General features: G+C 36.6%; 2 protein-coding genes across 3 annotated transcripts; one reads left to right on the top strand and one right to left on the bottom strand.

Moving 5' to 3' along the window:
* The first annotated feature begins 1,518 nt into the window (after window positions 1-1,518).
* LOC113748965 lies at window positions 1,519-3,693 on the top strand. Of its 2 annotated transcripts, XM_027292576.1 has the most exons (8): window positions 1,519-1,654; window positions 1,743-1,929; window positions 2,041-2,094; window positions 2,178-2,309; window positions 2,407-2,515; window positions 2,609-2,650; window positions 2,726-2,782; window positions 2,876-3,693. In XM_027292576.1, exons 2-8 carry the CDS (start codon window positions 1,766-1,768, stop codon window positions 3,365-3,367), a joined length of 1,050 nt encoding a protein of 349 aa, XP_027148377.1. In that variant the 5' UTR covers window positions 1,519-1,654; window positions 1,743-1,765; the 3' UTR covers window positions 3,368-3,693. The 2 variants fall into 2 exon arrangements, with proteins under 2 accessions (XP_027148377.1, XP_027148375.1); XM_027292574.1 differs by having other exon boundaries at window positions 1,519-1,929.
* A 2,448-nt stretch (window positions 3,694-6,141) lies between these two features.
* On the bottom strand, window positions 6,142-9,898 carry LOC113749091 (low-temperature-induced cysteine proteinase-like). The gene is made up of 5 exons (XM_027292746.1): window positions 9,360-9,898; window positions 7,773-8,008; window positions 7,544-7,684; window positions 6,653-7,102; window positions 6,142-6,551 (listed from the first exon to the last, which is right to left on the bottom strand). The coding sequence occupies exons 1-5, from the start codon at window positions 9,826-9,828 to the stop codon at window positions 6,450-6,452; spliced, it is 1,398 nt and encodes a 465-aa protein (XP_027148547.1). The 5' UTR covers window positions 9,829-9,898; the 3' UTR covers window positions 6,142-6,449.
* Between the last annotated feature and the right edge of the window lie 5,350 nt (window positions 9,899-15,248).

Below are 15,248 nucleotides of genomic sequence, written 5' to 3'. Positions count from 1 at the left end.
TAACGAGTTCAGATTTTAGCATGTTCAAACACATTTAATAACAACAAATTAAGACATCTGATTTAATTAATTAGCATCAAATTTATGAGGCAAAACTTGTTCCAAAAAATAAGTGATAAATACACTCAACTGTATTACATTTAAAACTTTCATTTTTCAATTTTCAATTTTATTAAACGCACCTTGAGACTTCTTCTCAACTAACTTATTGGGTTGTGTACCACATAAAGTGATTATATAACCATAATTTCGGCTTCATCAAACTTGATGCTTTTAATTTTGGCTGTTTAGCTTTACTAATTTATCATCTAGTATTTAGGAAGATCGTCTACTGTGTTATTGTCCCTTTTGACAAATTGTCAACAATAAAAAGAGGTGACCATAACTGCGTTGCTAGGACACAACTTATTGTTATCGGAGCCTAAAGCTGCAAGAACTCGCGGTCACTTGAATATGGGATAGGCCACGATTTGAGGTGTAGATGGCGTGTCGTTGGTGGCCATTGGTTGCTTGTACGTAGCTGAATGATGTTAGGAAGAGGTGATGGAGTCTAGGAAGGGAATGGTTTGTCATATAAAATGTTTCAGCTGAGGTAATCGCTTGAATAAGCAAAGTCAACTTATCAAAGCTTGATTGGGCAAAATTAATAGTCTGTTTACCATCAAAAATACAAAATGGGAGGGGGGGGAAAACGAACAATTTTCCATTTCGAGTAACAGACAGGTTCCACTTTTCTCGTCCACCAAGAATGATTAGCGGAAAGAGATTTTCATGATAGGTTGTAAGTCCATTTCTGATGAACTAAAAAGTAATTGATTCGAAGAAGGCACAATCATGACAATGCCCTCTAAAGCAAGCAGCTAATGTGCGTCGTATTTACTTCTAGCAAAGAATTTGGGGAGCTGTACATTTCATCGGGCCTGACCAGTCTCACCAAAGTCTTAGGAAAATGAGACAGTTGTTAAGCTGTGTAGAAAGACAGCAGCATCAAATCTCATAAGCTCAGTACCGTAGTGGGAGTAACTTCTGTCATCTACTTCTGCCAAGGACAATTAAAGTGTATTAAAGTTCAAACAGACTGCTAAGAGATTTTTTTTTTTTTTTTTGGGTTGTCCCCGAACGTCAAAATTCATCCAACAACACTACTGTTGATTTGATTATTATGTTGACAAAATAGTTCACGGGCCATCTCAAGAAATTTATGTATAGAAAACGATGATCAAGACTTTTGAGTTCTAATAATTTAGCAGTAGTTTACTACTAGTTTAACGCAGGAATACCCGATAAATATAGGTGGTTTTGGATTAGCATTTGCATATAAACTACTACTTACTCGTGATTTCTTAGTTTTTAATCTTGAACTTCTTTGGACAAGTCGTACTTGATGTCTGATAAAGATGCACAAACTTTCAACTTTCGTTTTTTGGACCCTTGTCATTTAACCAACCCCCTGTTTGGTATAGTCCCTACTCGTGTTCCTTCCTTCAGAGGGCAGGGCAACTATATCTTTTCCAGCTCCATGACCTCACATTTTCAAGTACTCCCTGATTCCTCTAGTCAGAGAAAGTCCAAAAGCCAAAGAGTAAAAGGAAAAAAAGAAAAGAAGTTTTGGGGTTGCAAAAGTTGTGCAATTCACTCTCCTCTCTTACGCGTGGTTATGCAACTTTTCTTTGTTTGCTCTTTATCCTTTAATTGTGATTGGAACCTACACCGAAGTTGTAAGCTTGTTTTTTCTCTTTCAGTCAGTTCTCTCTGGCTCTGGACAATGGATGGTGGACTTCCCATGCTTAACTGTCTTTTACAGCACACTCTCAGAAGCTTGTGTACTACACGAACTAGTACTGCTTCTAGTTCAGATTCTTCCACCTCTGCTAAGTGGGTATATTCTGTTTTCTGGAGGATCCTGCCAAGAAATTATCCTCCACCCAAGTAAGTACCTTAAATGTTTCAATCCAAATAATGAATTTCAAGAATTCTTGAAATGCTCTTTTTCGGTAATTGTAACGTAATGAAGATCATAATTTGCTCGAAATGTTGCAGGTGGGATCATGGAGGAAGCATACTTGATCGGGCTACAGGGAACAAAAGGAACTGGTAAAGTTTTTATTTGAGAATTATGATCATTTTGTGTCCAATTACAACTCATCAAGTAATCTAACTTCCAATTTTTGGCTCAGGATACTTGTTTGGGAAGATGGATTCTGTGATTTTTACGAATGCGAACGAGCAGGTAGCGGATATGTGAAGGGAAGATTTGGAGCTGATATTTTCTTCAAAATGTCTCATGAGGTCTATAACTTTGGAGAAGGGTACATATAGATAGCAGTTATGTTCTTACTTAACCTTCTTGTGATTACTGTTTAAGTGGATTAAAATTGCAATTATCTTGTATGATCTTGGTTACAGATTGGTGGGTAAAGTTGCTTCAGATAACAGTCATAAATGGGTGTTCAGAGACTGTCCAAATGAAAATGATCCCAGCTTCATCCATTCATGGAATGTATCCGTTGATCCTGTAAGCAAAAAATTGCCCTTGTGACCTCTTTTTTTTTTTTTTTTCATGTCAATTGATTGCATTTTCTTGTACTTGATCTTTCTTTTTAAACAGCAACCAAGAGCATGGGAGGCTCAATTTAATTCAGGCATTCAGGTTAGTGTAAACTCCTATACATATTCTTCTCAGTTCCACCAAGATCACATCAAAAATTGTTTCAATCCTTGGCAGACGATTGCAATCATAGCAGTAAGAGAAGGCATAATACAACTTGGCTCGTTTGACAAGGTCCGTCTCTCCTTCTCCAACTCTTACGGAATTTTCCATGGTATCCATCTGTTAATCAGTTGAGATTTACAACATTCCAATATTTAATTTTAGGTTGCTGAAGATCTTAATTTGGTGATAAGCATCCAAAGGAAGTTCAGCTACCTGCAGAGCATACCAGGCATCTATGCTATACAAAGACCATATTTACCAATTCAGCAGCCCCATACTTTCAGGACCAATACAACACCCCATTTGATGATCGAAACTGGAGAAACAGCTTATGGGGTTGATGATAAACGCCAGCTAGTTGGATCAAAGAGACTCTACTGTGATCGACCTGACGAATTTCCAGTCAAGTCCATCAACTTAGGCTTCAACAGTCCCCATAATGGCATGATTGGACCACCTCCGGCATTATGGTCCATTCCACCTCTTCTGCCCTCATCAGCTTGCAGTCCTGGAGCTGCTTATATTCCAAAGATGCCTTCCATCTCACCATCTTATAATGCAATTGAAGCAACTGATAGTCTGCTGCTGAGCAAACAGAATTGCACCATGAAAACTTCAAGCAGTCTGTTAAGGTCAATGAATTTATTGGTTTAAGTGAAATGCAAAGTGGTGATATAAAGGCTGAAACAACCTGTGCAATGGAGGCAGCTCAAGAAGGAAAGCCTGGAACTTTAAGCCATAGTTTAGGAGTGGAATGTAGGGTAGTGAAACTGGGGTTTGGACCCCAGTCAGAAGAAGAGTGTGCTCTGAACCTTAATTAAATAGCTGGATATTAGTTCTTACCGTTGTCATGATTCTAATGTTAAGACTATCAAGAAGAGTATTGGATTTGGCGCTGGCAGCTTAATTTTAGATGTATAAAACTCTGTATAAATTTAATGAATCTCAGCTCTTATTGCAAACTGCAATCTTCAACATTATGTTTGAGATTTTTGATCCTCAAATGCGCATATATGCACTCCACGTTCTATCTGGAATTGAAACAAGAAATGTTATTATGGATAACTTAGAATCCAATGGTCTTTAACACAATTTTGAGTTATGCTTTGTGGTCTTTAGATAACCATACAAGATTATAATCAATTCTACCATGATTATGATCATCGGGTCAAGACGAGCGGAAGGATTACATTTGAATAACATTACAATTAACGCACATAATTTGAGTTGTTCTTTTTTTGTCAGACGACAACTTCTTCTAATTATGCAACATATTCCTGCGATATACAGATAAGCGCAGCAGCAGCAGCAGCAGCAGCAGCAGTATAATACAACGTAGTTCCAAGTTAATGGTGACAACACTTGTCTCAGGGGCAATAAAGACAGGGTTGGAAGGAGATGAAAATGTCACCACTAGTAATCTGAACTCCAGAAGCTTGAAATTAATGGCGTCGGCCCAATAGAAATATCTTGGATTTTCGATTCAACCTAACTTCTTGTACCACATCTCCATCTCTTGGAGGAAACAGTGTCACATTCAAGCTGTTAGTACACAACTACATATCACATCATTACTTATATATATATATATATATATATATATATATCTGCTATATCTGCATCTAGGGAATGGATTTAAATTTTGCTTCCTACTTACCCACTTGTAACTGCAGCTATGTGCCAATATCTCACTAATTGCCAAATAATTTTTTTTTCTTTTGGCCACCAAAATGTAGGTTATGGAGTATTACGTAGTGCTTCTGATTTTTGGAACCATAGAGTAGAGGTACAAACAGATATCCAATCTAATGTTGTCACGCTTAATTGCACTTTAGGATTGCTAGTTTGCTGACTAATAAGCGTGCGTTTGGATTGCATTTTTCTGGATTTTTTTGTAGAAAAATTACTACGGCGATTTAATATGTGTAAAATAAAAAGATAATTGAAAAATGTATCCACGAAAAACATAGTAATTTTTCTTTGAAAATCTGCAATCCAAACACACCCCTTGATGAGAGTTGATGATATATATATATATAGATTGGTCGTCTGTTCTTGTTGTTTCATTAGCAGGACTTGTAATTGATGCAGTCACAAAGTTGCCAAGGATACACTAAAATCTGTCTACAGATGAGATGAGGCTATTAATCCTTAGCTCTACCCAATTGTCAATTCATTCCTTTCGAAGAAAGCAATAAAAATTTTTGCGATTGACAGAGGCAAACTGGGATTGAGAGAAAAACAAAATGATAAATTTCAGATATTGCTACTCTTTTTTTAACTTTTCCACTAAGTAGAAAAGATATATATATATAGCATCTTGACTGAAAAAGGAACAGATATACCATGAAAGCGAAAGAAGAAAAAGAAGATAAAAGATGGACAAAAAAGATGAGTGAGCAAAGAACAATGATCAAATTGTGGCGCGTGAAAGAAGCTGGATATGATATCCAATCTTTGACAGATTGGATGGTCCCGAACCCTAACCCCAATTTTTTTGGGCTTTTCTTGCAAGGTGGTGCGTAAATTCGGAGAAAAATAATTGCGATGTTTAACAGGACATTGATGTGGCCCCTTTCAATCATACGACTCGTTGATTTGAATCTCAAACAATATATATGTGGTTCGTTTGTCCTAATGATTCTGGGAGTATTGTCCAAAGTAAGTTTATATGCTCTTATTATTTGCATAGTCTAAGATCAATTTTTATTTGCTTTAGCCCATTCTTTGATTTCTTGTGCAATATAAATATGGATAGGATTTGTTCATAAAAAATCTGTAGAAGAAATAGTTTTACACTTCTTTTTTTTTTTTGGGTTAAAAATACTTTAGCACGTCATTGGTTGAAATTTTGTCACGTAACAAGGATGAAAGCCAAGGAAAAACTTGGAGGTTGAAAAATGTTAGGGGTACTTGGGCCCTGTCCTTAAAAGTGGTTAAGGCTGATAGAAGAATTTGAAAGGGTCATCACAGTCAAATTTGGATAGCTACCTAAATCGGCAAAAGGCCCAGCCCCATCAGAAATTCATATTCAATATCAGTTTTTTTTTTTGTACGATGAATTCCTGCAGTCATGGAAGTTCACCACCATCCATCCAAAGGGAAAAAAAATTTGTTCATCAGCTGCAACTGTTCAAGATCAGCCTCGTTCAAGCCAAAACACAAATATGAATTCACCCATTATTCGATATGGATTAACTTTATTTGCTTAAAATTTTGCTGCACTAAATTCACATAGCCCCGATGATAATCAACTAACCTCCCTCGTTCATTAAAAGTTCACCGTTCCTGTGAGGATCTCAAAAATATTTCCCAGAATGGTTTTCTCTAAAGCCTTTACATAACCACCTTTTGGCCAGTGCCTAAATAGCACTCATGCCGCTGCTAAAGCTTTATGTAATATATAACCAGTAAAGCAGCACATAAACTGTTAAAAGGAACCAGATCGCCATTGACCGAAATGAAATCCAAGCCAGCATTTAAATAAGATTTAAGTACACATAAACAAGTCAGATTGTAGCAGATGAATGTTCTACTTGTTCTGTTTGCTCGAATAGAAGTTTTAGATAGATATTTAAAGCCTATATACAGATGACCGTCTAATCATCTTTAATCAATCATCAATCGGATTCTGTAACTTCAGTGGTGGACTAGAGGCCTCTATGGAAAACAGGGTGATAAACCTCTGCCTTTCCTTTCCTTTATCCACCACTTACAGATTGGTCATCAGGTCTTTTTAAGAGCTGCTCTTCATTCCTTCCGTGCCTGACTTCATGCTCTTAATAGGCCTAGCAAGCATGTGCTTCATAACCTTCACTCCAAGAGGGTTGTCCTTGCTCTGTGTTAAAACAAGAAAGTTGGTTTTATAAGCAAAGATAAAACTCGGTGTATCTGCAAGAAAATTATCTAAGGACAAGTTAAATGACAGCATTTACTTACAAGTGAGCAAGTGCCTGACTGAACATGGCAAACGGGGTAATCGTGGGGGCAGCAGCTGTAGTGGTCTTCACAGCATACGGCACCTTCTAGAGGGCAGCATCCCCATTCGAAGCACGAGCCATAGAACTCGTAGACGCAGCAGCAGGTGTTGTCCTGTGGGCATTCATAGTAATTATCACAGGCTGCCGGAGGCTTGATTGGAGATGGAGGGGAAGGACCAGGATTGGGAGGATTTGGGCCTTTCTTGACAGGGTAAGAGGGCTCACTGGTGATGCCACATAGGCCTGAGTTTGCTTTGACATTACGCTCCATCCTGATGTAGCCATCCTCCCCCCACTCTGCACCCCATGAGTTCCTGACGATCCAATAATCCTTACCGTTTGCTGTACCGTATCCAACCACATTCACACCGTGATCTAATGCAGTCCCACAGTTGCCGGTGAATACACCCTGAAGTTGTTCAAAGTAAATATATATTAACAGGCAAGTAAAGAGCAGAAACTGTGCAGAATTAAGCAGCATGTTGTGTCCTATCCCTATAGAATTACAGAGTTCAGCACTGAACTCGAAAATCTCACGAGTTGTAGCCTTCTACACACTAAAAAATTAAAGAGTCTTGCTCGTGGTAAACCAACAAAATTATGAGGTGAATGGGAACCAGTTTTCAATAATAGAAAGGAGCTAAACCATTACCTTTCAGTTGCAGTGAAGTACTAGGAAGAGAACAAATTAACTAATTAAACAATTATTTGATGACAACATAAAAGTTTCCGTATATACATCATTGTTGCAATGATTGCAAACATCCTCACTTTAAATCATGAAAACATATTCATTCAACGAAGGAAAACTTTTTTTGGCATTTTTCAATGACTAGAAAGATGAACTCACTTTCAAATAGAGTTGGAAATCTCTGCTAGAACCTTCAATGGCAACACTGACGGGTTGATTGGCCGCGGCCTTCTGCAGTGCCCTCTCATCATAGGGAATTACATCTTCATAGCCGTCAATTGTGACCACCCTGGCATTTTTCTGCAAGCAAGAGCTAGGTTCTTAGTCATTATTTTTTTTGCTGATTAATTTTTTTTTTTTAAACTAACATAAAGAATTCAATACGTACCCTGTATGTGTCACATCTCATGTCCCTGCCTCTGTACGGATAGTCCTCCTCAGTATCAATGCCACCATTGTTGATGATGAACTCAAACGCATAGTCCATGAGGCCACCGTTGCAGCCTTCATCATAAGAAGTATCACAATCCACTAGTTCTTGCTCAGACAGGGAGATCAAATCACCAGTCACAATCTGGTTGATCCCTTCCACGGCAGCAACTGCTGAGAAGGCCCAGCAACTCCCTTCGTTTTCCCATTAAATTAATCCACAAAACAATGTAAGATCAGCACACAGACATTAACAAGGGTAAGTGGCAAACGAAATCACCAAATCAACGAAACACTTTGCTGGTGCTCTGCTTTTCTTGATTACCTTCTCATTATGTTAATGAGCAATACAGTACAAGATTCTTAGCTATTTAGTTAATTGCTAATGTGGTACGGCAAGTTGATTAAAGAATTTCTTAATGGGGCGTCGGATTGTGAGATCAAGCGAGTCCTGCATGATGCTTGCCTCTGCTCTTTATGCCTTCTTTTTTTCATATTTTCTTCTTGTGAGGGTGGGAGCCATTGGTCGACAAAAAATGAGTCGCATACATATCTCTGAAACAAGGGCCATTCATATCGTTCCCGTGTAAAAGAAAATCAAGGACACCATCACCAGTAAGGCCTACAACAACTAGATTTCTTCCCAAATCCGAACATGTATATACTGCTAGTATCTTGTGAAATTGGATGCTCACCAACATAAGATGAACTAACAACAAAGAAATTAATGTTCGCAAGTAAGTTAGGTAGGCCAGAAATTAGGCACGACCAAAATATTTGGTAGCTACTAAAAGGAAGTGTGATGGAGTATTTTGCCGGAGCAAGAAGTTGTCAATTTATAGCAACAGGTGTGAACTGTTAATAAGGCACAAAACTACGGAATGATAGACGGAATGATAGAGGGCTTAATCTTGAGAGAAAATAAAAAGAATTAATGTAGCAATATCAATAACATTAGAAAAATTAGTATATAAGAAATTAAAACTGGCAAAAAAAAAAAGTCTAATCTACCGATAGTTTCAAAGCCGAACTTGAATATCACGGGAAAGTGTGGTAGAATCGGTAGACGACCCCCCCCCAAAAAATTAAATAAATAACTCTAGTTTAATTTTTATTTTCCTTTTTTTTGTTTAAATAAAAAGGCCCAGGTAAAGATGTACGACAAACCAAAGCAATTAATACTAATATTCACCCAAAGCAATAATTAATCTAGATTTCCGATTTACCAAAATACCCACCAACTTTCTCCATCATAAAACTCTGCTAGCTATTACTACAGCTTGACTACCTTTTTTTCTTCTTTGGCTACTTATATTCATTTCTTACTCGGATTTTCCAAAAATTTTCTACATCTATTCATAAAAAACACAAAATAATAATAATAAATAAATAATTCTCAACCAAAACATACGGACCAAAGGAGTTTTAAGCAAAAAAATTTGCTAATGAAACAAGCTCCAACAAATCTAACCATCAAGCAAGATGAAAAAGAAAAGAAAATAAAATAAAAATCAAAGTAAAATATAGAGCTAGGAAAACTTCATACCACAGCTTCCCTGATCTTTGACCGGAAGAACAGCACCTTTTTCTCTCCAGTCAATGGAGTTCGGCAGGCTATCACCTACTTTTGGACGGTAGCGATCGCTGGAAGTCTTGGCCAACCTCCTTTTGGGATCAGGGCGGGTTCCCAAGTAAGTGGAACGGTACTCCTCGTTGCTCAGATCAGCAAACCGGTTCAGCCCGAGCTGGTACGTCCTGTTGGGCAAGCTGTTTTGTTCGTCGATGTACCTAAGATTATCCTTAAAAATTTCAAACCTTTTATCTTTCTCTCCTAGGCCGTTGTACGACTTACCATGTTTCACTAGCCATTCCTCGTACAAGGCCATCACTTCTTCATCCGTCCTCCCACTGCCACTCGTCTTTAGGTTTGCGTTACCGTAGCTCAGGATGGACATGTCCTGAGCTGATGCGAAAGAAAGCAAAGAAAACAAGAGAAGTAACGAAAGAGTCGCCATGTTTTGGGATTTCTTTTCTGTGGCGGAGGGCCGGCCGGAGAAGACTGAGTTGGGAAATGTGGCGAGGGAGCCTAGAATTATAAAGGGAGAGACGAGGGGTAAGATTGGTATTATGAGTGTGTTGATTTTTTGGATTAAAGAATGAAAGAAAGAAAATTAAACAAGGATGGTTGAGTACGGTTTTACGTATGGGATGAGAGTTGAGTGTAGCGGTAGTATAATGCGTATTTTCTACTGTATTTTCTGATGATGTTGACAGGGGAAGAGTTGAATTTTTATTTTTTTTATTTTTTTTTTGGTGGAGAAGATAAGGAATTTTTCTGAGGAAAGCATGTGATGGAGGCTATTTATAACAAGTCGGGCAGTAGCTGGAAAAGATAGGACTAAGAGTGATGGACGGAGTGCGTGAAAAATGCAGTACGAGTAAGAGCACCACTGAGTCAAAACTGGCCATCAGAGTGGGGTTAAGTTCAATTTTGAATTATAGGTCGGGAATTTGAATCTTAATTAAAAGAAAAATTTTAAAAGACATGTTTGAACATCTTTTTGATTTAATGTTGGTATCTGAAGAATATGATAGATTAGATTATAAAATCAAAATATCATTGCGGGAAAAAAAAGACTAGGAGCCAGAAAATGGGGAAAAAAAACTAGAACAAAATTAACCAACCGAAGAAAGGAATTGATTTAGGGAAGACTTTTGCCTTTAGTTTTGTCTTTGAAGTAGGAGAGCAGGAGAGGCATGTTTCCGGGTAAAATGGTGTGCTATGGTGGCTTTGGTCATCCAAGGCTCTAATAGTGTGTTTAATAAGCCATTACCTTGAAAGTTTAATAAGCCACCTTCCACCCTCTTTTTTTTTGTGTTACATTTTTTTTTTTTTTGGTCGGTTATGATATACCTACACTCTATACTAGGGGACTGAATCACTATCGCACCATACGAGTGCACCACGCACTCATATGGATTTTTGTTCAATAAATCCACATATTGTGGCAATTCGTGAGAGGCAAGGTTTGAACCCTTGACCTCCCACCCCACCAAGTTTTAATGTTTTAGTGGTGGCCACCAACTCAAAGTATGGTAGTTTTTTTTTTTTTGTTACATGAGCTACGTGGAAACTAGTATAAAAGAAAAATGAAATAGTGAAAAGTTGAAGAGGAATTTACACTCCGATTAACAAAAGTGAACCTCCTGCCCAAAAAAGAAAAAAGAAAAAGAAAAGTAAAGTGAATCATGTGGAACAAGTCCAATAGTGCCACTCGTGACGATGAATAATGAAACATAAAATAATCCAAGGAAGAAAAGTTAAATTAGTAGTAGTAGTAGTGCAGTACAACACCACTCACCACCACTCATTTTACGGTCGTAGACTGATAGACGAGACTTGGTTTCGTTTTGGACAAGTTGCTTGACTTAGAGAACCCTTTTCCTTTCCCTAAAATATACAGCAATCAATACCAGTACCAATACCCAAAACCCCGGAGTTAGGTCCCTGCAGTGTTTTTTTTTTTTTTTTAGTTGTTGTAATTCTTTTTTTTTTATATACAAATTTGGAGTAGTAATTCCAATTATTTGTGAATTAATTTGCTATTTGCATAACCCTCGTCACTGTTAATTTCTTGCAAGTAAGTGAAACTACATTTTATTGCAATTAAATATCTTTAGTCCTTTTTTCTTTCTCTATCTACCTTATTATTTTTATACAAATGGCAACACTTAGTGTTTGGATTGCATTTTTCGTCATTTTTCATAGAAAAATTACTGTAGCGATTTGATATATGTGAGGGAAAAAGGTGATAGGGAAATGTGATCACGGAAAATGATAATATTTTTCGACGGAAACAAGCAATCCAAACAAGGCCTTTATTATCTTACTTTGAAAAAAAAAAAAAAAAAGAGGAAAACTCGATTGGATTATACAAAGAATTGAAAGGAAGTCCAGCCTACAGATGTGCACTGATACAACAGTCTTTGTATTTTAAAGCCACGGTGACGGTTTGAAATAAATTTTTTTTATTATTAAGCAAGGACTCAACTGAGTCCGGAAAAATTAAAAATAAGATAAAATCATATCTGAATTGAAAAAGTTTCACTTTCACTACAACGCACTCCTTTGGATTTGGATTTAAAGAGGCAGGCGAACGGGTCTGATGGTTTGAATTTTTTATTTGTATTTAAAGCAATTTGGTTGGTTGGTTGATGGTTTGAAATAATTGGGTGTGAACGAACATCTGTCATCAGCAATGCCAATGCCCAGTGGCCAGTGGGTGGAGATTTGGACGGCAACGAGCGATGGTACGGGGGACGAGGGGCCACGTTGCATATTCTAAGCGGCGGCTACGAAAGCTGCACATCAGGGGAAATGTTCTGCAAGATTTTAAGGACTTACTGACACTTTGGGGGCCCCACCTTCTTTGTTTTTTTGGCCTTTTTTCTTTGAAGAGCGGACAGCATCATTTCCGTAGGACGGCCGTATTTAAATGCAATTTGAATTAGACGGGAGAAAGTTCATCTGAACTTTTTTTCAAAAAAAAGTTAAGGTGAAAAATATATACGGTACTTAATTAATAGCATGAATTTTGTAATGGCAGGCGAATACAATTCTACTAATTATGTTTACTTTAAAAAGTAACTTTTTCTTTTACTTTAGAATTTATCTCCATGTTTTTAGATTTTCTAATTCTTATCTACTGTCTAAAATCACAAAGTGTTTCGAAACATGGAGATAAATAGTTTTTGGATCATTTGTGAGATTTATCTATCGCATTTTCCCTAATATTTTTCGTAAGGTGTACTAGTAAAGAAATAACATTTGTTGAATAAGTGTAGCTTATTCTCGTGAATTATCAGACATTTGAATAAACAATAAGAGTAAGAAAATATCTAGTTTCGTAACTAATTCCAAAATTTAACTAATGGAAATTTCTGCACAAATTTTGGGATGCTACAAGCATGCATCGTAGTTTAGGTAAATTTTTTGTGCACCGTTAATGTATACATCAGCAAATTTAGATGTATGTTAAGTATATAAAATTTGATAGTATTTAAATTTAAGTTGAAATAATGTGACTTGCATCTAAGCTTATGATAGTATATGAAAGATTAATTATTATAAATTAAGTGCAACTTTCTTGACTACATACAAGTCTTTGCAGTTCAGGTAGCAAAACTAAGGCAAAAATAAAAATTAGAAGAGTCGAAGATGTGAACGTGTATTGAACATTGGAGCTCTTTTCATTTAATATTAGAACCTACTAACAGGAGCCTCATCATCACACCATGCCTATGCATGGCATTGCAAAGTACCGTGTAAAATAATCCATAGAAGAGAGAGAGAAGATTTTCTTTGTTTTCCTGTAATAAATAAAACCTCCCATGGATTGCTCAGTGATTTTTTTTTTTTGTTTTGTCAATATAATAGCTTCCTATATTATGGGAGAAGGAAAAGACCTGAAAAAATCCAAAAGTAATTCGGAGGAAACTGTACCATCATTAGATTAGACGGATACGTTACGCATTTACCTGAATTTTTTAAATAAGGTCATATTTAATTGTAACAAATTGAATTTTTATCTCCTATCCCATCAATTTTTAATGCTTTGGTGATAGTCACCATCCCAAACTCCGGTGGTTGCTTGTATCTGTGCGCTACTTCTAACGTCAATAGATGTAATTAACCTGATACAGTACGACTTAGCAGAAAGATGGAAAAGGAAGTAGCGGGACCATGACCAGCAGCCCTCCTCTCCACGTTTTCCTCAATTCTACCGCAATGTTCACATCCTTCGAACAGCTACCCCTGAAGTAGCTCTTGTGGGACGAGAAGTCAAGGTACCTCTTATTAAAGTTGTCATTTAATGTGATTTTTTTTTATATTTATTTGGATGCGTAATGTATCTGTATAATTTGATGATTATTTAGTTTAAATCTTGTTTTTCATTAAAGTCGTCACTTAAACTTCTTTTTGATCCATATAAGTACGTAATGCATTCGTATGATTCGATAATGATTTAATCTCTATCAATTTTCATGATCCTGTTATGTCGCCCCCTCGACTAAGTGAGATGAAGCTTCCTTTGCTTATTATAAGTTAAAATGTACAGCTTGTCGATCTTCATCTTGATTGTCTGATCAACAGGTGTAAAATTAACAGCATAATCAACGTCTGCACTTTTGATTTTGTCGGCTTTCTCTGCGGAAAGGCATTAAATGAATTAAAGAAAAAGACTTTAGCATCCGAAATTAAAGAAGAAAAATGGCTTTGGTAAGAGTCAAGATTATGGCCTTATTAAAAGTAAAGATTATTTTTATTTTCCGCTTGATCTCCACGTAATATATACATGCGTCTTCAGCTGTAACATGCGTGTTGTTGGTAAAGGTGGACAAAGATAAACAAGATGTAAATTATCAATACCTTTACTGCGAGTTAATAAAAAAGAACTCCGTTTGATTTGGCCTATTTTTTTAAAAATTAGTTTTTTAAATATAATATTACATTAATACATAATAATGGGTGGGGGTGTTCGGTGGATGATATTTTAGTTTTCAATGGGATATGTTTTGTTCCTTGGCAAAACAACATAATCAAATGGACTACGATGCCAACAAAAATATCTGGCATTGGTGGATTAACAAACAAATGCAAGAAAAAGAAAGAAAAGGGATTGGCATTGCGAGTTGCGAATGGTAATCAATAAAGAATCCCTCCCTCTCCCTCTGCTGAGATTTTATTTAAATGCGACAAGTACGATAAAATTATATGATAGTAACACTTTCGATGAGAACCCTTTTATTCGTGCATCAACACCAGCCCTAGAGTTCATTCATTTCGCCTCATGAATTCGATACGACAAATCTCGTTACTTATCAGAAAAAAAGGTTAGCATACCCAAGATATTTGAATATTTTAGTTCAAACAGATGTTTATTATTATCAATAAAGATAAATCAATAGATTTTATTTTATTTTTTTCATTTACGTTCTTCAGGCAATGGATAAACACACTACTGAATAGTTGTCCCCATCCTTTAATATGCATAAATTTACTTTTGCCATGAAAATTCAAATTTAGATTAAGATTAATTGTTATGTAATATGTTTTATTACGAGGGATCGACAAAAAAAATATATATATATATATATACTAACTAGTTCATACTTTATGCCGTGTGCTTGCGTCGTGGAATAGGATAACGCATGAACACACCATACCAGACCAACTAGCATGGCCGTTACTAAATTTTTTTTTATGAGCAATCTTGATTCCGGGATCGTAACTGGGAAGGAGAGTCCCGATTGGCAAGTAATAAGGTCAAATCAATCGACCCATGCCGTGGCTATGGTAATGGTGGAGTCACATTGATGGATCTCTTTGGTAACAAGTATCCAAATTCCATTGGGCCTGGCTGATTAGAAATAC

Source organism: Coffea eugenioides, chromosome 10 (genome assembly GCF_003713205.1).
Source record: "Coffea eugenioides isolate CCC68of chromosome 10, Ceug_1.0, whole genome shotgun sequence".
NCBI classification, from domain to species: domain Eukaryota; kingdom Viridiplantae; phylum Streptophyta; class Magnoliopsida; order Gentianales; family Rubiaceae; genus Coffea; species Coffea eugenioides.
This window is presented reverse-complemented; position numbering and strand designations above follow the sequence as displayed.